Below are 27204 nucleotides of genomic sequence, written 5' to 3' on the forward strand. Positions count from 1 at the left end.
CTAAGTGATAGCTCTAAAGTGTGAACTCGATAAATTTGGGGCAATCTTTTGTGCCCCATTCCCCACTGTGTGCCATGCTACTAAACTGCAAAAGTCTGCAAGCTAGCCAGAACACCCCCTGAATTTTCCTGTAAAATCAGTGAATTCCACCTTTCCATGTAAGCCTCTTTGGTGCATCTTCTGTTTTTAGCCAGAAAGTATGAAGCTCAGTGTGAAGTTCTGAGTCTTCTGAAGGTAATTTCAGCAGGCAAGCCTTTCCTTTCCTTTCCTTTCCTTTCCTTTCCTTTCCTTTCCTTTCCTTTCCTTTCCTTGTTCTTGAATGTAAGAATTGTTTCCATCAAAATCTTCACATACTGAAGCTTTGTTTAAAAACACACATAGACATGTCTGTAGGAGAGGAAATGGGTGATACCTTTTAGACAATCCACAATTTTTGATGCTTTGGCATCCACAGCTTTTTAAAAGTATCATGGTTTGAGCACCCTTTGATGGAAATATAAGGGTGCAATGTGGAAATGTAATTGAAGTATTTCCTAATTGAAGTACCGTATTTTTCGCTCTATAACACGCAGATTTTTTCTCCTGAAAAGGAAGGGGAAATGTCTGTGCGTGTTATGGAGCGAATGTGTGGTCCCTGGAGCCGAAAAATCAGACAAAAATCAAATCGGGCTTCACGATTGCTGAAACGGAACAAAGAGCAGGGAAAGCCCCTCCCCTCCAGGCAAGCAGAGGGGAAAAGAGGAAGCAGCTGCTTTCCTGCATTCTGCCTCAGGGTCTTACTGCCCACCTGCTCTGTTTCGTTGCTGTGTTTGCTGAAACGGAACAAAGAGCAGGGAAAGCCCCTCCCCTCCAGGCAAGCAGAGGGGAAAAGAGGAAGTGGTTGCTTTCCTGCATTCTGCCTCAGGGTCTTACTGCCCACCCGCTCTGTTTCGTTGCTGTGTTTGCTGAAACGGAACAAAGAGCAGGGAAAGCCCCTCCCCTCCAGGCAAGCAGAGGGGAAAGCAGAGTGTCTGCTTTCCTCTCTGTGCTTCGGAGGGAACAATGTTTGTGAAGGGAAGAGAGATTACAGGTTCAGCTTAAAATTCTGATTTGACTTCCTGCTTTTTGTTTTTGGGGACACACAGCATTCAAATATGCTTTCTTCAATTTAAAAGGATGAAATCCTTAAACAGTGTTTTGCCTGTAAATTCATGCGATCTGGAAGATTACAGTGTCTGTACCTCTTAAGGGATGGCAAAGCTTAGGTTTCGCTGCTAAATAGTTCTTAATGCAGTTAAAATGCTTTCTTCTGTCAAGGCAATTAAAAAAAATAAATATCAGGCAGCCGGAAAACATGCAGATGGGAGAGAGAGAGAGAGAGAGAGAGAGAGAGCGCGCTGGCTGGCTTGTGTGGGTGGGTGGGGGGGAACTTTTGCCTTCCTTTCCTCACGTTATAGCCCTCTCCTGCATTCTTAGCCTTCTGTGTTTTTCCTTCCCTCCCCACTTAAAATGTGGTTACAAAGCATGGATCCACATGGATCCTCAGGATCTTTGCATTGGGTCACCCCAAATTCACCATCAGAGCACACAGCATGTCCATGGCTACAGCCTGCCCCCCCAAAATCACGCACCCACTGTTGCCTGGGGCTGCAATGGTGCAAAAACGTGGTTACAAAGCATGGATCCACATGGATCCTCAGGATCTTTGCATTGGGTCAGCCAAAATTCACCATCAGAGCACATAGCATGTCCATGGCTACAGCCTGCCCCCCCCAAAATCACGCACCCACTGTTGCCTGGGGCTGCAATGGTGCAAAAACGTGGTTACAAAGCATGGATCCACAGGGATTCTCAGGATTTTTGCATTGGGTCACCCCAAATTCACCCTCAGATCACATGTCTGTGGCCACAGCATGAAGCACAAAAATGATACGTCCACTGTTTCATTCAGAATATTTTTTCCCTTGTTTTCCTCCTCTAAAAACGATGTGCGTGTTATGGTCAGGTGCGTGTTATAGAGCGAAAAATACGGTAATTGAAGTATTTCCTTTTTTTTAAGCTGGGATTATCAATCTGTTGCATTTAAAATAGTTTTTATTGTATTGTAAGCCGCCTTAAAGGTATTAGCCCTGAAGGGTGGCTAAAAATGCTTTATTAGAAACAATAACAAATATTCTGCAAAAGAAAGCAATCGGAGAGCCATTCACATCTATTTAAAGCGTGTGGTTTCCCCAAAGCATCCCAAATGTCTAGGTGGGATGTTCATAGGCTTCATTTACAACTATGTATTAAGAGGATAAATGGCTCCATTTAGATTAAGATGCCAGCCTTGGCCATTTCCTACAGACACCTGAAGCTGTTTGTAGTTTCCCATGCTATATCATTCTTATGTATGTTGGAAGCACAGCTATGATTTGGGGCTCTTCAATCAGTCCCAGTTTTCCTGAGAGTCAGATAAGCAGGCAATGCCCACGAATGTACAAACAGTACTTTAACCTGACCCTCGCAGTTGCTTCATCCCAGAGTAAACACTCAAGGGGACTCCTGCTGACACTGCTTCAGGTTGCTTTCTCTGCTTCCATTAGCAGCCATTCACTTTGATAGCGCAGACAAGATCATGCGCTTCCTCGCTCGACTCCTCACCTTAGCTTCTCTGGGTTTCATTTCCCTGTTGTGGTGGAGCCACCTTCTCTGGAGAAACACACGACAGAACCAAGGTAGGATTCACCGCTACCATAAGAAGACAATCCGAGAAACAATTATAGCCTAATGCAGTCCACCTATGTCTTCTCGTTCTGCCAAGTGACTTTGAGTTCAGTCATCAAGCGTACTAGAGGACAGGGGTTGTACTTTTAATAATTATTTAGAATGAAGGATTCTGACAGAGGAAGCTTTTCGCACCTCTGTAGCCTTTTGCTGTAGTAGTTGTGGTAGTTCTGTAGAATATCTCATATGGTGAGATATTCATAAATGCCCATTCCTTGGTCCTGTTTACTCAAGTAAATTATATGTGCTTTTAGTCTTCTATTTAACATTCACATTGACTGGAGAGCCAATGTGGTATGGTGGTTATTGTACTAGACTAGGAACTGGGAGACCAGTGTTCGAATCCTCATTCAACCATGAGGCTCACTGGGTGACATTGGGCCAGTCACTGCCTCTCCACCTAACCTACCTCACAGGGTTGTTGTGAGGATAAAATGGGGACGGGAGAACCAGGTACACCACCTCAAGCTCCTTGGAGGGAAAGATGATGGGATATAAATGCAATAAGATAACGAAATAATAATTTGAAAGCATTTGACAGATTCATGCATGGCATCTAAAAAACAAAGCACATATAAGGGGACTCTATTTCGATTAGTAATAGGCAATAAAACAACTCAATAGTAATTCTGCCGCCGTGCAAGCCAGTGAGAATAATTTAATCCCGGGTCCACAGTCCTTAGCACCCTTCCCTTGCACAGACAAACTCCGCTCCCTCCTCCGATCCTATTTTGCAGGCAGATTGGCCATGGAGGATGCGGAAGAAGATGCCCCACAGACGTTTGACAGTCTCCTGCATATTCAGCAGCTCAGGAAAAAGGCGCTGAGGTCCTTCTGCAGCGAAAGAGGTAAAATCACCCGACTCCCACTTACCCAACAGGAAGCTTCCCAGGCCCTGTCTTCAATTATGGTGGACCACAAACTGCACTTCCTGTATTGCAAAACCCCAGCCACTGGGGTGGAAGGCTGGGAGCGGCTGTTGGAGATGCTTCTGGAGAAAAACGTTAGCCTGCAGCTGCCAATTCCTCACCACCAGCAGTTTGGCAGCCAAAAGACACTGAGTGAGTATAACCGGACCTCCATGGAGGCTATAATGCAGTCCTACACCAAAGTGATGTTTGTCAGGGAGCCTTTCCAGAGACTTATCTCCGCTTACATGCATGGGATGGCAGACGGCCTAAACTTCAAGGAGTTCGTTCAGTACATCTTATACAGCGGGTCCAGGAATCGCAGCATGGAGTGGACACCGTCGGTCAGTCTGTGCAGACCGTGCCTCGTGCAGTATGACTACGTAATAATGTTTGGGTTCCTTGACAACGAGGTGCGCCATTTAATGCTCCGGGCTGGGCTTCCGGAGAATATCCGGATCCCCGAGTTCACAGACTCCAAAATCCGGTGGACCTATCGCTGGCTAGAAGAGCAGATGCTCAGCCAACTGTCCCTCAGGGAGAGGAAAGGACTATGCCACTTTTTCCGGTTTGACTATCAAGCATTTCGCTTTCCCCGCAGTTTGCTCTGGAACCTCACTTGCATTCCAGGAAGTGGTTAGGGTTGTTTTGGCTGGAAGAACAGAGAAAGGCCTTTACTGTGATCAAGGACAAATGCAGCAGAAATTAGCTGGTCTAGTGACAGCCTCTTTTGTATACAGAATGGGGATCTACGTTACTTGTTGGTCAGCAGGGATTCCTGGTCAGCATCTATTTTTCCTGGAGAGCTACTTTGAAAGCATGGGTGAGAGCGAGCGTGCAGCCTCAGCCTGCTATAGTGAACTCCATATATGTTTTATTGCCATAAATGGCACTTTCCCCATATCTCTTGCCTCTAGGTTGGCAACATGGAGCATGCAGCGCCTCCCAGGGCTGGATTTTACTTACAGGTCTCCAGTTGCTGACCTAATAAAAGTTTCGCAGTGATGAACAAAATGAATGATGTGCGTATACTTCTTTTTTTATATATATAAGATATTTATTAAGGTTTTTTGAAATATTACAGTAAAAATGAAAAAGAAAAGAGAAAAATACAAAATGAAAACAGTTAAAAACACACATATTTTCAGTTACTTATTTTCCTTTAGCTTGTTTCCCGGACCTCCTCGTACCTCCCTTTTTTGTATTCCACTTCAATTTATTGGTTCAGCAAATCCTTACCATTAGATTTTAACCCATTTATAACCCTTTTTTTCATATTCTCTTAAAGCATTACAGCTAGAAACCGCTTGATTACTATCCAACATCCTTCTATCATTCATTAATTTTACAATATTTCTGTAAATAGTCTTTAAATTTCTTCCAATCTTCTTCCACCGACTCTTCCCCCTGGTCTCGGATTCTGCCAGTCATTTCTGCCAATTCCATATAGTCCATCACCTTCATCTGCCATTCTTCCAAAGTGGGTAGATCTTGTGTCTTCCAATACTTTGCAATGAGTATTCTTGCTGCTGTTGTGGCATACATAAAAAAAGTTCTGTCCTTCTTTGGCACCAATTGGCCGACAATGCCCAGAAGAAAGGCCTCTGGTTTCTTCAAGAAGGTATATTTAAATACCTTTTTCAGTTCATTATATATCATTTCCCAGAAAGCCTTAATCCTTGGGCACGTCCGATGTGCGTATACTTCTTAGGAAGCAGGTGATAAAGTAAATTTTCTGCTGGCTCTTCTGTGAATCTTATGTTTTCTTCACAGGCTGTGTTCTGATTGTGTTATTTTCCCACGATATAATTTTTTTCTTGGTTTGTGGCCATAATAAAACCTAATCCATCCATCCTTACTGTATCTGGTATCCATTCAATCTCTTGAGAACCCCTCCTTCCATACAGTGGTACCTTGGTTCCAAAACACCTTGGTTCTCAAATGCCGAAAACCTTGCTTTTGGAACGCTTTGGTTTTGGTAACACTGTATTCCTTTTTTAATCAGTGCTTAAAGGGCAGTAAGTTCATGGTTGTTTTTGGAATACGATGATGATGATTATGATGATGATGATGATTTATACACCACCCATCCAGCTGGGTTTCCCCAGCCACTCTGGGCGGCTCCCAACAGAGAAACACTATGGGAATTTAAAGCACTATTAACACTAGTTTTTGGAACTGTTTTTGTGCACATGTTCTTTCCCACATGTGGCGCACGATATTTTGCTCCAAGATTCTGGCATAGAACCACCAATGTGAGATGTCCAGTAAACCATATAGGCCAACTCTCTCCTGGATGCAGGAAAGCCAGAGCTGAAACAATCCCCAACAATTGGCTGTGTAGCCTGTGTTTCAAGACCTCTAGTGGGGAAGAGTCCACGCCGCTCTAGGTAATTGCTTCCATAGCAATTGAACTGCTACTACATGCCCTAGAACATGAGAAAGGAATCTGCAGCCCTTAAAAGGTTGCTGGATAACAACTCCTAGCATCCCCAACCATTGGGCCATGCTTGATGGGGCTGATGGGAGCTTGTCTAACAGCATGTGGGGGGGGCCACGTAAGACAGGCCTGCTGGATCAGGCCAATGGCTCATCCTGTCTCACAGTGGCCAGCCAGATGCCTGTGGGAAGCCCGAAAGCAGGACACAAGCACAACAGCACTGTGTTCCCCTGCAGTTCCTAGTAAAGGCCTTCGACTAAATGGAATGGAACTAAACCATCCAATTAGTAGTACTGACTTAAGAGCAGGGACTTAAATCAGGTTCTCTTTCCCTGCTTTATAAGTGACCAGGACCCACGATGGAGCGATGCAGGAAGCAACAAGGATCGATTCTGAGGTAATCAGGAGTCGGGAGGAGATTTGGCTTCCTGTCTACCTCATTTTGATATGTGCGGCCTTTTGTCTTCTCCCATATGTGTACATGCTTGACATTCTTCTCATGTTATAAATTGGGTGGTGTTATAAATGACTGTGTTTAGGATAGGGAATGCCAATGCAAAGGGCAAGAAAATCTTCTGCCCTCCATATCAACATTTTGTGACACAGCCATCCACAATGTAGAGCCCCCATAATAATGACAGTATTTTCCTAGTGAGTAATTTGCAAACTTGCAAAGTGCTTTTCAAATCACATTTATTCCCCCCCCCCCAATAGTTCATTTCAAGCAGTGTTTCTTATACATTCAGATCACGAAGACACTAATTAATGAGAGAGTTCATTTAAAAGATTCTATAAAGTCCTCAGTTTCAGCAAAACTACATGCTTTCTGGTAACTTGTCGTTGTTACCATGGACTAACAATTGTAGGTCAGCGTTACTATTGCTTCATATTTTCCAGAATATCACACTACAGGCTTTCAGTTTGCTTCTATGCTTGGCAAGATATTATGTAGACTAGCGAGAGAAACCTCAGCTTTTGTCCTACAAAAGGTACTGTTAAAAAGAACCTTTTATGGGTCAGAAACCTGTAGAAAAGCCATGGGTTGGTTTATGAGAGAAACTGTCAAGGATGGATCTTCTGGCATGAGAGAAAGTCACACTTTAAGCTGCAGTACAGAATTATTGCACTGGGGACGAACTCTGAATATGCCCACTCCACAAGTATTACATAAACCACAAAAGTCAGGAGAGTTAACACCAGTGCGGGAGACATGATTGATCTGTTTATTTCAACAGAACAGAAATTGTTCTCTATCAACAGCTAGGAGTCATTTTGGTAAATGGCAATAGTGTCAGCTCATAATTATTAAACAGTTCCAGAAGAGCATTTAATGCCCCAAAGTCAAGATGGGCATATTAGCATACTAAGCAAACCCTTAGAAAAGCAGCAAGTGTTTCAATTGTCATTGGCTCATGCACATATTTGCTTCTGGCAGGCTATTTTCTTACATTGTGAGAACGCCATTTACTATCGGCAATCAAGAAAATGAAGCATCCGTGAATGTTGAGTATGCGTCTGTCTCAGAAGTTCCAGAAAGCACTCTGCTTTCATATAGCACATCCAATGTCAACAAGACAACTCTATCCCAAAGGCATGATGCAAATCCATTTGCTTGAACGATGCAGTGCACTGATTCCTGAACATTTCGTGGATACGTTCATGTTTAATTCTCTCTGAGAGCTAGTTCCCATAAGGTTGTTTTGTTTTGATATGAAAAGGAGGTGTTTAGCATAGGAAATACAACATTGTGCGGCCTAGGAAAATGGAGTGCAGACTTTTCATTCAAACAGCTCTATTATGAACTGATACACCTTTGGGAAACACAGGACAATCTCGGAGCAAACCTGGCCAGCTGGCCGAGACTCTCTGCATTGTGCCATCGTTCGAGGACCAATCTTTTGTCAACTGATCACAGCAATCTGCATGAAATTTCAGATATAACTGTACAATTTGCTTCAGTTCACTCGGAGGGGTTCACCTGAAACTTTAACGACAAGTTTGCAGAATGATATAATGGTAACTCTAGGAGATTTGCAAACGGCTAGCAAATGGGATTTAGTGCCTGCTGCACAAAGCATCATAGCTCAGGAAGAATATAAAGGAAAGCCTAGCTAAATATCTTTCTGATGGAGTGTTTTTCATAACCCCTCTGTAAGGCCAAGTAATGTGTGAAAGCAGTCCCTTGTGAGCCTCAACACATTCATATTTTTGCAACCTAGCCAATTTACCCTGGTCTACTTTCAGCAAAACCAATTGAGGGGAATGCACCATAAGTGAGGTGGCCGGATGCACAAACAGGGCAAGACTACTGCTCTTCTAATAGTTGTGTAGAAGAGAGGATTTCAGCAGGCATAGCTTGTCATCTGTTCTGCACAGCCAATAAAAGATACAGGAATCCTGGCTACTTTTGGACCTGGCCCTCTTAACTATGGGATGCAAACTGGCTCTCCATAATTCATAAGCACCTAGGTAATAGGTATTTCCCCCTAATTCTCTTAAACATCAGCTCCAAGCACACTTGTAGTAAGTGGTACTGAAATCAACATATCTACCTACTCGGTAACTATATTGAGGATCATTAGCCAACCCTTGTGCATTTGCTTCCAGTGTTATCTCATGGGAGTGGAGGCTGGGATCTCATTAGCTAAATGTTAATGAACTTCCCACATCCTTATGATTCAGAGAGAGGATGCAATGGGGTCCTGCCCTCATTGTTGCTTGCAATCATATATCCAAAAGATGAAGGGTGGAAAACTGAAAAGGGAGGACTGGCTGCATCATAACTGATTCAAATTAACATTTCATTGAATGTCGTGATTACACTTTAAAAGTGAACATATTGGCAAACGGGTTTCGCTGATCTTTGCCATGAGCTTAAATGAACTACGTAAGGATTTCAGATTTCACAGAGAACAAAACCATACATTTTTCCCCTCTTTGTTACTTTTCATGCCAGCTGTATTCCACCAACAGGAACCCTTTCCTTAGGCAATGGACGATTCAGCTATTAAATTACAAAGCTTCATGAATCTGCAGGGCAGGTGCAGGAACACAGATCTGTTTTCAGCAGTGAGTCATTGCTTCCTTTTGGTCCCCTGAGGTGAAACCAGCTTGATGTGTGGAGATGGTTCCTAGAGGTTACTTCATTCATACTCTCACAGACCAGGGCTTAAAGGTGCCCGGCTCAGCAGATGGACACTGGATAAAAAAAAGAATGAAATAATTGAAAGAGAAGGATGATAAACAGCTGCCTTCATCTGAAATGTCTAGACCATGTCCCAAAGTTGGCATGGCCTTTGATGGGCAACTACAGAATGTAACCATCTTCAGATTTACTTATCTTCTATACCAGGGGCTGATGGACTACAACTCCCATAATCCCTGTCCATTCACCACACTGGGACTGACGAGAGATGTGTATCCAACAACAGCTGGAGGACAGCCACATGGTGTAAATCAGGGGTAGCCAACAGAACAAGATTGCCAAGCTGAGCACTGAATTTGGCTGACTGGCATTTACTACATGCAGAGCACTTTTTCAGCCAGAACTCACCAGAACTCAGTTCTGGCACCTCTCAGGTGGGCACCATTGCCATTCTAAGAGAACAAGGAGGGCGTTCATAGTGAGTTCCAGCATCTCTTTTTCTAGAGGCTCTACCTCTCTTTTAAATCAGAACCAGTGAAGGCGGTGAAGGTCCTGTGTGAGTGTCTGGAGGCGGTTGGAGGATGGATGGCGGCTAACAGATTGAGGTTGAATCCTGACAAGACAGAAGTACTGTTTTTGGGGGACAGGAGGCGGGCAGGTGTGGAGGATTCCCTGGTCCTGAATGGGGTAACTGTGCCCCTGAAGGACCAGGTGCGCAGCCTGGGAGTCATTTTGGACTCACAGCTGTCCATAGAGGCACAGGTCAAATCTGTGTCCAGGGCAGCTGTTTACCAGCTCCATCTGGTACGTAGGCTGAGACCCTATCTGCCTGCGGACTGTCTCGCCAGAGTGGTGCATGCTCTGGTTATCTCCCGCTTGGACTACTGCAATGCGCTCTACGTGGGGCTACCTTTGAAGGTGACTCGGAAACTACAACTAATCCAGAATGCAGCAGCTAGACTGGTGACTGGGGGCGGCCGCCGAGACCATATAACACCGGTCTTGAAAGACCTGCATTGGCTCCCAGTACATTTCCGAGCACAATTCAAAGTGTTGGTGCTGACCTTTAAAGCCCTAAACGGCCTCGGTCCAGTATACCTGAAGGAGCATCTCCACCCCCATCGTTCTGCCCGGACGCTGAGGTCCAGCGCCGAGGGCCTTCTGGCGGTTCCCTCATTGCGAGAAGCAAAGCTACAGGGAACCAGGCAGAGGGCCTTCTCTGTAGTGGCGCCCGCCCTGTGGAATGCCCTTCCAGCAGATGTCAAAGCGATAAACAACTACCTGACATTCAGAAGACATCTTAAGGGAAGTTTTTAACGTGTGATATTTTAGTGTATTTTTGGTTTTTATGGAAGCCGCCCAGAGTGGCTGGGGAGGCCCAGCCAGATGGGCGGGGTATAAATAATAAATTATTATTATTATTATTATTATTATAGAAGCACTGACTACGTGATAAGGATGTAGGCATATCTGGTTCAGTCCCACGTGAATTTTTGTACACATTGTTTGGCTGCAGAACTTCTCTGCAAAATTTGGCAAAGTGCAAGTTGGGAGGCATTCAACGGATGGCTACATATCTGTTCACCCATCGCTTCGAAAACTGTAAATTAAGTAAGTTTGCCTTTAAATTCCAACTGAATCAAATTTGTCCCCTGTTCCTAATAATAATATTGACTTACCTCACAGGGTTGTTATAAGGAATGCAATAATAATTATTATTATTATTTCTGACTTTTAGAAGACATCTGAAGGCAGTCCTGTTTAGGGAAGTTTTTAATGTTTCATGTTTTATTGTATTTTTAATATTTTGTTGGAAGCCACCCAGAATGGCTGGGGAAACCCAGCCAGATGGGCAGGGTATAAATAAAAAATTATTAATAATGATAATGATAATGATGATGATGATGATGATAGGCAACGTGTTTGTATGGCACACTTGAAGATGCCATACAAATGTGAAGTATTCGTTAATTCGTGATAGGGGAACCCACTGAAATGAAAGCTACAGACAACCAAGGAATGATTACTGAATTGCATTACAGAAGATGAAATCGTGAGAAAGGAGGCCAGTTAACCTACCAGTTTGGTGAAGTTATCCACACAACCATTGCGTATTCTCTCTGGGGTGGCTGGGCTGTCTAGTCGGAATGGCTCCTTCAGTCCCGATTCTTCCCTGGCAGAGACGATGGCATCTTTGATGGCATAAAACACGGAGGCTGACAGGAACAAGGGAGGTTCACCAACAGCCTAGAGAGATTGAAGAGCATCAAGCATTGCTCCAGCCACTACTAATTCACAGCTCACAGTATGCAGTACCCATGGCCAGTACCTCTGGTTACGAACTTCATTCGTTCCGGAGGGCCGTTCTTAATCTGAAACCGTTCTTAACCTGAGGTACTACTTTAGCTAATGGGGCCTCGCGCTGCCGCCACACGATTTCTGTTCTCATCCTGAGGTAAAGTTCTTAACCTGAGGTACTACGTCCGGGTTAGTAGAGTCTGTAACCCAAGGTGTTTGTAACCCAAGGTGTTCGCAACCTGAGGTACCACTGTACTGGGAACATAGTAAGCTGCCTTAGACCACCTCACACCATTGGTCCATGGCCTACACTGACTGCCAGTGGCTCTGCCAGTGGCTCTAAGAAATATAAGGCAAAATAGCATTCCTCATTCCATCACTGCTGTTTATTTTGTGTCAAAATGTGCAATGTCTGTGGAAAAGCTGCAGCTCCAGATGATACTGTACCTTGGATGAATAGATGGCTTTGCTGTTTGGACAGTCCCGGAGAAGAGACACATGAAACTCTGTTGGGATGTCACCGAATGCAGGGATTTTGTACATTCCAGGCCCGCGGGTGTACAGGTTGCCTTCTGGGGAATAACGCAGCTCCTCCAGGGTAAAAAGCCCAACTCCTTGGACAAAGGCTCCTTCTATCTGTAAATGTAAATACACAAAAATCAAATCAGACACAAAATAAAAAGTCAGCCTCTAAAGTCAGCCCCAAACAGAGCACATTACAGTAGTCTTGTTTGGACATGACCAAATCACCACAGCAAAACCATCCCACTCCAACCAAAGCTGGTAGAGAGCACTCCTGGGGTGGTATTCAACTAAATTTTACTCAGAGAAGACCCATTGAAATAAATGGACCTAACTCAGTCATGCTCATTAATTTCAACTAGTCTACTTTGAGTAAAACGTATTTGAATGCCACCCAAGGCCACTGATGTCTCCTGGGCTCCCCCAATCAGAACTGACTTGAGAAGTAGGAGTCCTCCAAAATGACCAAGGAAGTTTCCATCCCATAGCCATGTGGAACTTTTCAGTTAATTTTTCTCATTGGCTAGGACATGTTTGATGCTAAATGAACATCATGCAGGAGTGGCAGGAGTGCTGCCACTGCTGGTATTAGTAATAAATATTGGTAGTCCAAATATTTATGGGATAATAGCAGAATGACCTTGTGGCATATGGTCATCATGAGTCATGATTCATAAACAAATTTATCTGTATCTGCCCAATTTCAGTATTTAGTTGCTGGTACAGGAAGCCTCAAGTTTAGGCTAGTACATCTAGTTTTAAGAGTTCGGGTGGTCTGCAGGTTAAAATGAAAAATGAACCCGAAAATATGAGGTTTTGCCTCTCCAAAACAAGACTCCTTTGACTACTTGCTGCAATAGGGCCACTGAAGTAAATAGAATTACTCTAGAGTAACTGACTTGGAGAATGCAAAACAAAAGCTTGGGAACAGTGCAATGAACACTAGATCTATTTTTTCCCCTGTCTCATTGTGCAGAAATGAATCATTTGCCAAAAACTTGATGAGCAAAAACAAGCTAATAATAAATTAGCAATTAACCATCTCTCCTGCCACAACAGTTCATGCTGCTGTTTATCAGGCCTGTTGCTGCTCATTGACCAATTTAATAATCCAGCTAGCATGCAGACATGCTACAGCGCCACAGAACAGGATCGTGTTGTATTGCTTACCTGCCCTATATCTATAGCCGGGTTCAAGCTGGTGCCAACATCCATCACGATGTCTGTGCGGACATTCTAAATATTGGCAAAAGCAAAGGCTGAGTAAGTACAGGACTCACTTTATGCAATGAATTAAAAGGGGGACATATGAACATCAATAGGCTACCTTAGAGTCAGGCCACTGGCCCATCTAGTTCAGTACTGTTTAATCTGTTCTCCAGCTTTTCAGGCAGGAGCTTTTTGTCAGCTCTACCTGGAGAAGCTAAGGATTCAGTACAGTACCTGCTCCAGACACAGCAGATGCTCTACCACTGAGATGTGCCTTTTCCCAAGTCTCACTTGAACCTGAACTGTCACATAGTAGCTCTGAGCCTGAACTCCGACTTGGAAGAGATGAACTCTCAGCTCAGCCATGAATGTGCCATGTTGTCTGGGAGAAGCAGCCATTTAATAGCCTAGCCTGAGCTAAGAGAGGTGGCCTAAGTTACATGATTATTGCAAAGATCATGGGGAAATAGATGTGAAGAGTACTTCAGCAAAAAGGTCTTGGCTCTTGGTTGGAAGTCAAATATCTGGAGCCTTTGAAACTTGGGTATAAGTCTTCATAGCTAGTGGCTTGTGTGGAAACCATTCTCAGAACATAATCACTATGAAGTATATAATTGCCCAATTATATGCGTTTCCTCCAGAAGTTCAGACTATACCTCCCATCATCAACTGCCTCTGGTTGGCCACAGGTGGCCCATCCGTGATATACACAGAGAAGTCAGGTATTTCACTCAACGAATACCAGAGCTGGAAATAAACTTCCTTATCAAATATACTCAGGTTAGTAGGTACTTTCCCAGTCCACCAGAAAAAGAAATACTTTTGACAAATCTGCCTAGCTTACTTACCTTATGGTCACCTGTCAGACAGTCAATCTCAACCTCAGAACAAGCCACGCCATAAGAGAAGTAGCAAAAGGGCTTTCCTTCATTTTTCTCATAGTCATACCCAAGGTCTGGAATTCTTAAGGGTGGCAAGAAAGAAGGAAAAAATGAAATCTGCAGGAATTTTACTCATCACTTGACTGAAATAAAGGTCTTTTTCTTACTCCACTGAATCACTTCCTAGTGGGCAAAAATGCAAGTTACTGGACTCAACAAGAATTCGGGGAGTTTTGAGGATCAGGCCAGTAATCATGATTAGCCAAAGTTTTGAGATCTGCATGCCTTTGATTGCTCTGTGAAGTATGCCAGGCCAGATCCCCACCTCTCCCTTTTTATCTTTCAACCATACCAGATTTTTAGTTGCTCTCCAACATCTTGTCCATATACCTCTAGAACTAGGCTTCTTCCTCTTCACTCATGTAACTCCAAGGAGTTACAACATTGGGCCTACTACATTATTATGGAACAAGCCAGGACACTGATGATAAGCCATGGATGGGGAACCTCAGAGGGCCAAATGCAGCCCTCCAGCTTTCTCTGCCTGGCCCCTGGGCCTCTACCCAGGCCACATCCCTTTGGCACCCGCTCCAGTTCTGGATACAATGGTAGATCCAATTTTAATACTGTTTAATAATGCTGAAGAAAGCAATGGATGGGATCTCTACTCCTTCCAGTCATCCCATCTTAGTCCATCACTTCCTTTATTCACAAGCATGAACAAAAAATCGAGTTTCCTTTCAATATTAAGCAATACAAAACATTTCAAAAATTAATTTATTGCAAATTTTAAATGTTTCCCCTCTTTTTCCAGCTCCACCTAAAACTATTAGAGAAGTTCAGTCTTCAGTAAAATGCCCTCCTCCGTTTTTACCACCCACAGAGAGTGTGGATAATTTGAGGAGATCATTTTCACTCAGCTCTATAAGCTTAAATTGGTTGCCTGTTTGATTCCCAAAACTACTGCAGAAAGTAAGGTAAAGGTAAAGGGACCCCTGACCATTAGGTCCAGTTGTGGCCGACTCTGGGGTTGCGGCGCTCATCTCACTTTATTGGCCGCGGGAGCCGGCGTACAGCTTCTGGGTCATGTGGCCAGCATGACTAAGCCACTTCTGGCAAACCAGAGCAGCGCACGGAAACGCCGTTTACCTTCCCGCCAGAGCGGTACCTATTTATCTACTTGCACTTGATGTGCTTTCAAACTGCTAGGTTGGCAGGAGCAGGGAACAAGCAACGGGAGCTCACCCCGTCGTGGGGATTGGATTCGAACTGCCGACCTTCTGATCAGCAAGTCCTAGGCTCTGTGGTTTAACCCACAGCGCCACCTGCAGAAATTAGGGCATTGCAAATGATGTTGCACATAAAGAATTGGCAAGTGAGCTTGAAAGCTCTTGTGGAGCCTGAGTTTCTACACCAAAACGGCACTTTAAATAAAGTAAACTGAAATCTAAGTTAGTAGATAGTTAGAGATCCAAGGCAAGGGGTAGCCAATGTTGTTCCTGTCCAGATGTTGTTGACTCCTATTCCCATCACCCCAACCCTTGCCCATTTTGACTGGGGCTGATGGGAATTGGAGTTTGAATGTCTGGAGGGTGTCACTTTTTCCACACCTTATCTAAGGTCTTCTGAAGCTTGTAGGAGATGCATAGTTCTGAATTCTGTATTTACAGAATGGGAATATTAAAGGGTTGGTTCTACTTTGGAGCCTTAACACTTTAAGGTATGATTTGAATGAATGGGAACTGCTTTTACATTTGTATGCCATGGGTCAAGTAGAGACTGCAGATGACTTTAGTGCCAAGGAAAAGTTAGCAGGCACATAAAATTTATAGAATACAGCCTTCAAAGAGATTACTAGATCATATCTTCTTATTATATGCACACTTCATGAAATTAGTTGAAATATCAGACCAGTAGAGATAAAGAGCACCCAATAACATTTAGAAGTATTATTTGGAATCCCACTTGGGTCCTGTTCCAACTCACCTGTAAAATCCTGTAGCCGACAAACTCACACAATCACAGTAGGCTGCTGACACCTAATGAAAACACACAGAGTTCTTTGTGTCTGGGTTTTTTTAAAAAAATTAGTTCTGCTGAACTAAAATACCGTATTTTTCACCCTATAGGACGCACTTTTTCCCCTCCAAAAATGAAGGGGAAATGTGTGTGCGTCCTATGGGGCGAATGCAGGCTTTCGCTGAAGCCTGGAGAGCGAGAGGGGTCAGTGCGCACCGACCCCTCTCGCTCTACAGGCTTCAGGAAGCTATCTGCAAGCCTTGCGAGCCCGGGGGGAGTTCCCACGGGCTCGCAAGGCTTGAGGGCAGCAGCCTGCAGCCCGAAGCACGGGGTGCCCTCTGGAGGGCGCCCCGTGCTTCGCGCAGGTGTCCGCAAGCCTTGCGAGCCCGGTGGGAGTTGCCGCTGGGCTCGCAAGGCTTGCGGATAGCAGCCTGTTCTGGGGGCTGGGGTCAGGGGAAGCTCGGGTTTCCCCTGCCCCAGCCCCGCGGCTGGGGGGGGAAATAATTTTTTTTTATTAATTTCCCCCCAAAAAACAAGGTGCGTCCTATGGGCCGGTGCGCCCTATAGGGCAAAAAATACGGTAGCTACAATGTATTCTGGAAAAGCTAGCAATGGGTGTGTGTTTTCAACAAAATACAAATGAGTGCACTCTATCCATGTGCAAAAAGGGGAGCACCATTATCAACAAGCCTTACATTTGACACCTCTAGACCCATCAGGCCCAACTTTGTGAAATAGTGCACAAATGGAGCTGTTAAACAGATCCCACTCTTGAGAGATATCTTCATTCATCAAATCACAAAGAAAAAAAATCTAAGGGCAACCTTCGGAAGCCTAGTCCATCATCAACATCATCTGTTATCATCGTCATATAAATCAACATCAGGAATGCCACTCAAGTTCATGGAGGGATTTACATGTATCACAAAACATTAAATACAATTCATAACAGAAAAACTAAAGCCCCAAATAAAATAGATCACAAGAACTGATGGTGTCAAAATTATGCTCACCAACTCATATGGACGGACTGTTTTCTGGTGTGTGTGTGTGTAAAGAAAACACCCCATCCTATAGCAGAGGTCACTGCAGAACAGAGTGCCAGTAACAGCCCTTTGATGATGGCATAAGATGGTGAGATAAAGTGGGACAGGGACCAAGCTAAAGGAAGGAGCAAGGAGGGGAAGCTGCTTAAGATTCACAAACCATCACAATTCAGAGGTGTATCAATTGCATCACCACCTTGGGTATATGGAATCCAAAGTTTCTCTTGTTGAAGTCATACTTGTTTGGGGCTTACAGAACTGCTGGAAGAGTTGCAAGAATATCAGCCAGTTCCCTGCTAGCTCCTTTAGCCCCTGTCACGCCACAATGAATTAATAGATAATTGAGATTTTCCTAATGCTAGCAAATCCACACCATGCTTCCAAACTGCGGCAGACACAAACATACCCAGTCTTCCCATGAACCTTTTGGCTTAGCAAGTTTGATTGGCTCCAATCTCTTCAGGATGGTCTGGCAAGCATTCTAAAAGAAAGCAAGAAAAATAATTCAAAGCAAACAGAATGCATCTTTTGATATTACAGCAAATTGCCACCAAGTATTCTCACTTTCCCATAAAGAAGGCTGATCGCCGAAGAATTGATGCTTTTGAATAATGGTGCTGGAGGAGACTCTTGAGAGTCCCATGGACTGCAAGAAGATCAGACGTATCCATTCTAAAGGAAATCAGCCCTGAGTGCTCACTGGAAGGACAGATCGTGTAGCTGAGGCTCCAATACTTTGGCTACCTCATGAGAAGAGAAGACTCCCTGGAAAAGACCCTGATGTTGGGAAAGATGGAGGGCACAAGGAGAAGGGGACGACAGAGGACGAGATGGTTGGACGGTGTTCTTGAAGCTACAAACATGAGTCTGACCAAACTGTGGGAGGCAGTGGAAGACAGGAGGGCCTGGCGTGCTCTGGTCCATGGGGTCACGAAGACACGACTAAACGACTAAACATTCTCACTTCCATCAATCTAGATGTGGCAACAGGTGTCCACATATCACAGGCTTCAGAATGTCTTGTACTCTTTTGACTAACTATGCTTTTAACGGAAGGCTCTGGCTAGAAATGGGCAAGGTCAAAGGTTCAATCCACAGCATCCCCAGAGATGGCTGGGACCAATTATCGCCTGAAGTCCCAGAGAGCTGTTGCTCATCAATGTCAACAACACTGAGCTAGACGGACCAGTGGTTTGACACAGTAGATGATAGCTTCCAATGTAGCATTAACATATTTCCTAAGTTAATACCATTGTTCAATTTGGAAGCAACCTAACATTCGCCACATCACCAGAGAATACACATAATTGGCTCCTTTACTGTTAAAGTCACCACACTGGGCACTTTTAAGCAGCACACATGCTGATAGTGTGCTTTCCTCCGAAAGCAAAGTCTGCTAGAAGCCCCTCACAAGGCATATCTTCATAGAGGCAACGAGACAGATTCTTTCTGGGATGCAAATGAAGTGCACTGCAGACAGAATCGGTAGCATCCCTTGTAGAGCAGTGTGTTGAGTTCTATCCCTTACCAAGACAGCCATCCCATTGATATCAGCACTAACAGAAGCAGCTGTTGGAGATGCATTTGGCACTGTGTTGGTGCTTGTCTCACTGATGTAGATCTTGGAGGTGGGAATTCCAAGAGTCCTGCTGGCAACCTGCAGAGAGACAATGCCCAAAAGTGAACTTCACCGCAGTTGTCATCGCCACCAATGAAATCCATAGGACTTGAAACAGTTCTTCTTATTCCAAGTCCACAAAGCTCCAAAGACTTTTGAATAGTCCTGTATTCTGTCCTGTTACGCAACTGTGGGATATTTTTCTGATCCGTCTTAATTTATATTTGCAAGTAAAATCAAAACACACAGGAAAGTTGCTAAGCTTCTAAAGAATGCTGCTTTGTAATCCTGCTACACATCCTCCATACATTGTGAGGAAGTATGGGTTGTAGTTAATCAACTCTTACTCAGGGTAGACATTAATGGCCATGACTGCTCTGAGTAAAAGTTTATTTATTATTAAATTCCTCCCACAAGAACCCATTCTTTGGATTTCACCCTACATATCCACATTTAAATTAGAATGGATGTGGGGGGAAATTGCAGCATCTGTAAGATAACATTCTGAAAATGAATGCTGCAGTACATTTTTAATACATTTAATGGATAATAATAATAATTTATTTATACCCCGCCCATCCAGCTGGGTTTCCCTAGCCACTCTGGGCAGCTCCCAATAGATTAAAAATAGAATAAAACATCAAACATTAAAAACTTCCCTAAACAGGGCTGCTTAATGGATAATGTTAATCAAAACAGCACCAGACAATTAATGCATTCACAGTTTACCTGGATCATCTTGGTATGGAGGCCCTGGCCCATCTCAGTCCCACCATGCGTGAGCAGCACTGACCCATCCGTGTACACATGTACCAGGGCACCAGCCTACAACAGAAATCCGAGAGAGAGGCTGTCAAAGACTGTTTTGACACACGAGCTCCCTGAAGCACATCGTCTACATACAAATCAACATTCCTCACTTCAGGCAGTATCCAAGGCCTTTGTTCCATTAGCGCAAGGATTTACATTTATGCTACTGTACTGCTCCCGATTCTCCTCTCTCTGTGCATGCATTGTGCCCTCGTCAATTCTGCTCTGGAAGGTTGCAAGAAACCCCAGAACAGATTTGGGGGGGGGGGGAGTTCCACTGTGCAAGGGTAAATCCTTGCTCTATTAGAACAAGAGATTGAATGCCACTTTGGATAGAAGTGTGTGTGTGTGTGTGTGTGTGTGTGAGAGAGAGAGAGAGAGAGAGAGAGAAGATAGAAATGATCCAATAAGCCTAAAAATTAACTTTCGATTGATTCAATACTTAAGAAAGCACTGCTTCATTTCCTGATTCCTCTTCAGCCCATGCATTCACTGACTAAGGTGGGGGCTGGTATCCCCCCCCAACAACATTAGCAAAACAAGAGTCACAAAGAATGCACAAGAATGAAGGCGGACTGGTGGATGACATACAACATAACCAAGGCTGGAACTAAAATGTGCCTTGGATGTATCGCTTCTAACATTCCCATTACTGGAGAATCTTGAAGATGGACAGAAGCATTTTGCCACAGAACCTTGCTGCCCAGCTGTAATAGTTAAGGGTGCTTGCCAACCTGATTCAGGAAGGGAACTGTGAAGCTGATCCCAAACTTGGTTGGAATAATGGCCATGCCCCTCTTCTTCCAGCGATTCTTCCTGGGGAAACAGAACAATGTCAGACTCTTGTTCCCTTGCAGCATGCACCCATGCCTAAACTGCTTTCTCTGGCATGCTCTCTTTTCCTACACAATTTTGCATCAGAACAAGACTTCATCGGAATGGGTCCAGGGAGCGAATTGAAATCAACAAATCAACATGCACTTTTCATTGATTTTGAGCTTCTCTTTTAAAACACAATGGGTTAATGTTTTCCCCAAAAGATTACACCTTCTGCAGAGATGATTTGTATGGATGGGGGAGAAATTTGATTCAGACTTTAATTCCAGGCTTACTAATAAGGCCTTTATAGAATATTTTAGTATACCTGATATCACTCTGAAAAGCAAGATACTTACCGGTTAAACTCATCAATAAGTTTCCTTCTGGAGTGATAGTCCGAATTTGCAAGGCACTCATCCCAACATCTTCGCAAGGTGAATCCTTCTAGCTTTTGATTGAAGTGAGTCAGGTCTCCTTCATTATAGAGATTGAGTTTTCGAACCTTTCCAAAGCAAAACCCACATGGCCATGGTCACCAACGAGTCTTTTGGAAGAATGACTTTAACAGAATGTGGAATGCTGGGCATCTTGATCCTAAACACGCCTTCTTAAACATGGAGGTCAGCTCCCCCAAAATTCTGTAGTGGGCAGCCATTTCAGGGTCAAGGGTTGCATTCCCTTCAGAGAAGGGGACTACACAGCAATGGTGGTCAGTACAGCCAAACCAAAATGTAGACAGAGGACATCCCACACACACACTTCATCCATCTCACAAACACACACATCCATCCGCACAAACATACACATGCATCCATTCATAAAAAGCAGAAGCACACAGACACTCATCCTCTCTCTGCTTCGCCCATTCGTTCTCTTTCTCTCTTTCACTCTTCCGGCTGGGTGAAGTGTTGCGCTGAAGGAGGCCAACGACCACTTCCCACTGGAGTATAAAGGAATGACACACAACATCCTTGATATGTAATATCATTTTGATATCCAACCCATAAAGGACTCTAACAATCAGTGTCAATACTGAGATTACATTACCCAATGTAAAGCTGCAAAAAGAGCTCATGGGTACCGAACTGGTGACATCTCATTTCTTTAACATCCTTTGACTGAAGCATGCAGAGTTTATGGAAATGTCCAGCCTTTTCCTCTAAGAGCACATATCCAGTGCCTCATTTACGTACAGTATAAGCTAAATAAGCTATAGCTTAGGGCCCCACTCTCTTGGAGGCCCCCCAAAAAATTAAAGGGGGAAAAACCCTGGATGTACGTTTCCAAAATATATGATAAAAAACAAATAAAACAAAACCTACATATAGCAAAAGTGTTTTGTGTTGTATAGGCTCCTATGCTAAGTAATGGGCTAGCCAGCTCCCTAAAATATCACTGGTTTGCTCATTTCTATATATAGGGTGCCTACATGGACTGGTTACATGGCAACACGTGCAAATGGCTTTAGATACCTGTTAGGTCCATAAATTACCATATAGCATATATTCAACACAAAAAACAGTGACAATTTGTTGTTGACAAAGGACAGCTGGACATATAAAGGGCCCCATTACCTTCAGTAGCTTAGGGCCTCATCAAACCTAAATCCAGCCCTGCACGTACCTCTTCTGCTGGCAGCCCACACTTCATGGCAATGTCGCTCATCCAGCACTCAGTAACCATCATTCCCTGGGGACCCCCAAACCCACGGAATGCTGTGTTGGAGGACAAGTTGGTTCTGCAGACTTTGCCTATGCCTCTGATGTTTGGAATGTTGTACGAGTTGTCCATGTGAAACAATGCTCTGTCCATAACCTGGTGACCAACAATAAAAAGCAGATCAAAAATAGACTTATGAACTTTAAAAAAAAGACTTAATTTACGAACCATGCTTTTGTTCTTCTGACTCTACAATCATAAGTTGCACTAACTGACAAGTAATCATTTACATGTTTTTTTCACAAACACACCAACTGGAGCAAATGTATGCTCGTCCTCATATATTCCGTGGTGCAGTGATTAGACTAGAACCTGGGAGATGAGGCTTCAAATCTCCACTTGGCCATGAAGCTCAGTGGGTGACCTTGAGTCAGTCACTGCCTCTCAGCCTAGCCTATCACACAGGGTGGTTGTGGCAACTAATTAAAGAATAGGTAGACCTATTAGCCCCTTGGAGGCAAAGATGGAGTATAGACACAATAAATAAATAACTATTGGCAGCACTAAATTTTTACAACAATACTGTCATCTTTCTATTTAAATCACTAACTGAAATTGCAGGTTAAGTAGTAGTCAAGATGTTGCATCAAACATTAAAACTGTCCCCATTAGAGAAGGCTTGGGGACAACTGATCTTTGTTTAATGAAACACAATTTCAGGATGGGACCATTTTGACTGAAGGAGGTAGGTGCAGCGTGTGTGTGTGTACATATACAGAGGCTTGGGTATGCTTCTCAACCAGTCACCCCAAACTACTTTTTCTCCCTCTTAGAGTCAGAAATGAAAAACAGCAGAATGTATCCTTGACTCACGCCATGAGAAAGATCAACAGAATTCCCTCCATTGCTGTAATATGTCACATCTAGACTAGTAATCCTTCCATTCTTCTTAAAGCCAACCTGGAAGAAACAAAGGACGGAGGAATACAGAATTCACCTGTTACAATTACAGATGTTTTGTTGTTGTTGTTTAGTCGTTTATTCGTGTCCGACTCTTCGTGACCCCATGGACCAGAGCACGCCAGGCACTCCTGTCTTCACAGATGTTTTAGGAAGAAACAAATCTAGGGAGCTGTCAGACCCTTTGGTCCATCTAGCTCACTACTGTCTACACTGAGTGGCAGTGGCTCTTCAGGATTTATTGACGCAGGATTTTTTTGATGCATGCAAAACATGTGCTCTGCCACTGAGCTACAGTCTTATACCTCATGCTCCATAAACCCAAAGTGTAAAAGATAGCTATTGGTAGATTCCAGCAGTCCTGTTTAGTGGTGTTCTTCTCCCTATCTGTAGCATTCCACATACAGTCGTACCTTGGAAGTCAAACAGAATCCATTCGACTACCAAAAAGTTCAGAAACCAAAGTGTGGCTTCTGATTGGCTGCAGGAAGCTCCTGCAGCCAATCAGAAGCTGCAGAAGCCCCATCGGAAGTCCGGCTTCCAAAAGAACATTCAAAAACCGGAACACTCACTTCTGGGTTTCGATCGTTCGGGAGCTGATTTGTTTGGGAGCCAAGACGTTTGAGATCCAAGGTATGACTGTACTGCTAATACTGGTTGTCCATATATCTCCCAATGCTCTATACTCCAAATCAACCACTTTGGCCACACCCATCTTTGACATGCAGCCCCCACAGGGTTGGCAATGGGTGACTGTGGCCGTCAGCTGAAAAAAGGTTGGCCATCCCTGTTGTGTAGGAATGAACAATGCATTGTACCTAAAGATCCCCTTACATTTTTTAATGTGACCTTCCCAAGATGGCATACTTCTCGTAAAACAACAACCACCAACATTTCAATTTACCTTATACTGCCCCAAAAAGGGATGTCTTCCACCAGAAATCAGCATATCTTCATCTCGATCCAGCATGCATCTTACTGGGCGACCAGTCCTGTAAGGGCACCAAAATCAGGCTGAGAATGAGCCTGTGTCATATAATTGACACAATTTATTTTCATACATACGTACGTACAACTTACAGGCAATCCCAAAAACCGAATTTGAATAGCTTACAGGGATTTAAAAAACAAAAACAAACTTACAATAAGCTAATAAAATGCAGGTGAGACAAGGTTACTGATTATACAGCATCACTATAAAAAAATGACTTTGAAACAGAGTAAAGGGGGAAAGATTTTGCAGCACTAACAACACAATCCCATACATATTTATTCAGAAGTAAATCACACTGTGTTCAGTGTAGCTTATTCCCGGATAAATGCACACAGAAAGGCAGCCTTAATGCATTAAAACTAAAAGGCAGAGAAATTTAAATGTCACAGGGCTAAAGCAATATGAAGCTACAACATAAGTTAGAAGGCCTGGGAAAATTTAAAAAATGTTCTTGCCTGGTGCCCAGTTCATCAATTTGTGCAGTTGTCTCATTGACAAAGCTGTAATTAATATTTCCAGTGTGTCTGCTCCAATACTGAAAAATTTACTGAGGAATCCTGTGTACTTTATCATCCTTCCTCTTTATCCAATAAGTCTACTGTGGACAGCTGAAATCATCCTAACATTTATTTCTCCATATTTTAATTAATGGTAGATCTTTCACTTCCCAGTGTTTTTAATCAATCACTTTGCTTCCATCAGCAAATGGCAATTTCCTGTCCTGTTCCAAGTTCTTTCAAAGGCATGGGAAGTAGTGCTATAACCTCCCAAATCCCTGGTATTTCATGAATCTTACTCACTGATCCATTTCCAGAATTTCTGGGTTTGGGCAATGCCACTGAATTGGAATTGCCACTTTAAAACATGTGAAAAGGATCTAGGAGTCTTGGTTGACCACAAACTTGACATGAGCCAACAGTGTGACGCGGCAGCTAAAAAAGCCAATGCAATTCTGGGCTGCATCAATAGGAGTATAGCATCTAGATCAAGGGAAGTAATAGTGCCACTGTATTCTGCTCTGGTCAGACCTCACCTGGAGTACTGTGTCCAGTTCTGGGCACCACAGTTCAAGAAGGACATTGACAAACTGGAACGTGTCCAGAGGAGGGCAACCAAAATGGTCAAAGGCCTGGAAACGATGCCTTAGGAGGAACGGCTAAGAGAGCTGGGCATGTTTAGCCTGGAGAAGAGGAGGTTAAGGGGTGATATGATAGCCATGTTCAAATATATAAAAGGATGTCACATAGAGGAGGGAGAAAGGTTGTTTTCTGCTGCTCCAGAGAAGCGGACACGGAGCAATGGATCCAAACTACAAGAAAGAAGATTCCACCTAAACATTAGGAAGAACTTCCTGACAGTAAGAGCTGTTCGACAGTGGAATTTGCTGCCAAGGAGTGTGGTGGAGTCTCCTTCTTTGGAGGTCTTTAAGCAGAGGCTTGACAACCATATGTCAGGAGTGCTCTGATGGTGTTTCCTGCTTGGCAGGGGGTTGGACTCGATGGCCCTTGTGGTCTCTTCCAACTCTATGATTCTATGATTCTATGATTCTATGAAAACAAATTATTGTAGGACTTGCTTTTAAAGGCTCTGCTCTTTTCTCTGCCTAAAGTACCCAATACTAATTATCTTATTCTATAGTTCTAACTTGAAGGTTGGATCCCCCCACACCTTCCAGAGCCTGTTTTGAAATCCAGAAGTTCTGCATCAGTGGTGGCAAAACTATGGTCTCCCAGATGTTGAGCTCCAAATCCTATTGTCATTTGTCATTATTAAATTTATTAGCTGCTCTTCATCGGCATGCCCCAGGGCCAATTACAACAGTTTAATATTTAGATTAAAAACAGTTAAAACAGGCTACAGTCAAAATAACAGTGTTGATCCTGAAAACACAAATTTGAGATGTCCATTGGTCCAGCATGGCCAATGCTCAGGGACGGTGGGAGTTTAGTCCAATAACATCTGGATGACCACAGCAGCTCTGTCCACCATTGAACTTACAGGAATCCAGTGGGTTCCAGGTGGTTCTGGTAGCTTCTGTGATGCAGAATTAGTGTGTTGGCAAAGCTTCCAGAACTAACTGTGTTGAAAATTAACAGTCTCACTTTAATAATTAAGCTTGTTTTTGTTTTTTGCTTGCCTTAGAAGGAGAAATTCTTCTCTTGCAATGAACCATGAAGATACTTTTCATCTACTTTTCCTAGAGTCTCCTGAAGATGAACATGCTAGATCAAGTTAAATTTGACTTGAGTTTTTCCGATTTGTCCGTCGGTGACCTGTTACTGTCCAGCTCTGCTCCCCTGGCCCCACAACAGCTTTGAAGTCACTACACCCCACCCCAACCCCATGCCACCTCCAATAGGATTCTGCACTTACTCCTTCACCTCCCAATTGTACCAGCCAATGCTGGTCCTTCAACCTTGCAGTTATTTATTTTATTTTATTCTTTTTTTAAAAAGGAGATATATAAAAAGGACCAACCCCCCCAAAAAAAAGAGGGGGGGAAACCTGACGAACAAAAAAAGGGGAAATATTTGTTTCTGGATTTAGTTTCAACCACATTGAAGGCCTGCTTTTGAACTGGGGCTAACATCTAAAACTCAGAAAAACATGTTCTGTTGTGAAGTAGGGAGAGGGGCAGGCTATCCCAGGGAAGATATAAATAGTTCTGAATATCAACGCTGTGTTGGGGAGGGGGAATCCCTTTGGCCTATTGATCCAGGAGACTAATGACTGCAAAACTTAGTCCTTGTTAAACTAGTGGCCTTCTCTAAGGCTACAAGATATGGGTGGGCTGACCATTTACAATACCGCACCACATTTATAATTAACAGCAAACAAGTCAAAAGTCAAATCACACTGTAAACTGGTTTCCATCATGTTCCTTCACAGCAGTGGAAGCTGCTGCTCTTCCCCATGCTGGAGAAGAGTAGTCCCCCATCATGCGTAGAGCAACACAAATAAAGATGCACAAAGTGCTCAGTTATGTGGATGTCTAGTTCATACTGTTTCTCTCTCACACAAAGGAATGGAAACTTTCACAAATTTCCCTTGCCTTTGAGCATTCATGCGGAAGACGCCTGTCAAATAGGAGGCTATAAGCATGATAGAAAATGGAGGTCTTCTGCAGTATC

General features: G+C 43.6%; 2 protein-coding genes across 3 annotated transcripts in view; one reads left to right on the plus strand and one right to left on the minus strand.

Annotated features, from left to right (window-relative positions):
- The first annotated feature begins 2563 nt into the window (after positions 1-2563).
- LOC308474190 (carbohydrate sulfotransferase 8-like) lies at positions 2564-4502 on the plus strand. Of its 2 annotated transcripts, none has more exons than XM_081000308.1 (2): positions 2564-2696; positions 3483-4502. In XM_081000308.1, the coding sequence occupies exons 1-2, from the start codon at positions 2597-2599 to the stop codon at positions 4292-4294; spliced, it is 912 nt and encodes a 303-aa protein (XP_080856434.1). In that variant the 5' UTR covers positions 2564-2596; the 3' UTR covers positions 4295-4502. The 2 variants fall into 2 exon arrangements, with proteins under 2 accessions (XP_080856434.1, XP_080856435.1); XM_081000309.1 differs by having other exon boundaries at positions 2585-2696; positions 3487-4502.
- A 4377-nt stretch (positions 4503-8879) lies between these two features.
- XDH (xanthine dehydrogenase) overlaps positions 8880-27204 on the minus strand; it is a 69535-nt gene continuing 51210 nt past the window's right edge. The window contains exons 24-37 of the mRNA XM_081000102.1: positions 23984-24071; positions 22993-23079; positions 22084-22275; positions 20817-20962; positions 20376-20457; positions 19561-19656; positions 18742-18870; positions 17620-17694; positions 16135-16187; positions 14116-14230; positions 13229-13294; positions 11984-12172; positions 11318-11485; positions 8880-9291 (exon numbers count right to left, since the gene is read on the minus strand). Coding sequence (XP_080856228.1) covers positions 9241-9291; positions 11318-11485; positions 11984-12172; positions 13229-13294; positions 14116-14230; positions 16135-16187; positions 17620-17694; positions 18742-18870; positions 19561-19656; positions 20376-20457; positions 20817-20962; positions 22084-22275; positions 22993-23079; positions 23984-24071 — 1537 coding nt within the window. The 3' untranslated portion in view covers positions 8880-9240. The remainder of the gene's footprint in view (positions 9292-11317; positions 11486-11983; positions 12173-13228; positions 13295-14115; positions 14231-16134; positions 16188-17619; positions 17695-18741; positions 18871-19560; positions 19657-20375; positions 20458-20816; positions 20963-22083; positions 22276-22992; positions 23080-23983; positions 24072-27204) is intronic.

This window comes from Podarcis pityusensis (genome assembly GCF_964106645.2).
Source record: "Podarcis pityusensis genome assembly, chromosome: 3".
NCBI classification, from domain to species: Eukaryota; Metazoa; Chordata; class Lepidosauria; order Squamata; family Lacertidae; genus Podarcis; species Podarcis pityusensis.

What these genes read in the sequence shown, in the direction of transcription:
- LOC308474190 (XM_081000308.1), top strand. Translation starts at nt 2,597, where the DNA reads ATGCGCTTCCTCGCTCGACTCCTCACCTTAGCTTCTCTGGGTTTCATT. An exon ending in AAACACACGACAGAACCAAG is followed by an intron (nt 2,697 to 3,482) that starts GTAGGATTCACC and finishes CCTATTTTGCAG; the next exon opens with GCAGATTGGCCATGGAGGAT.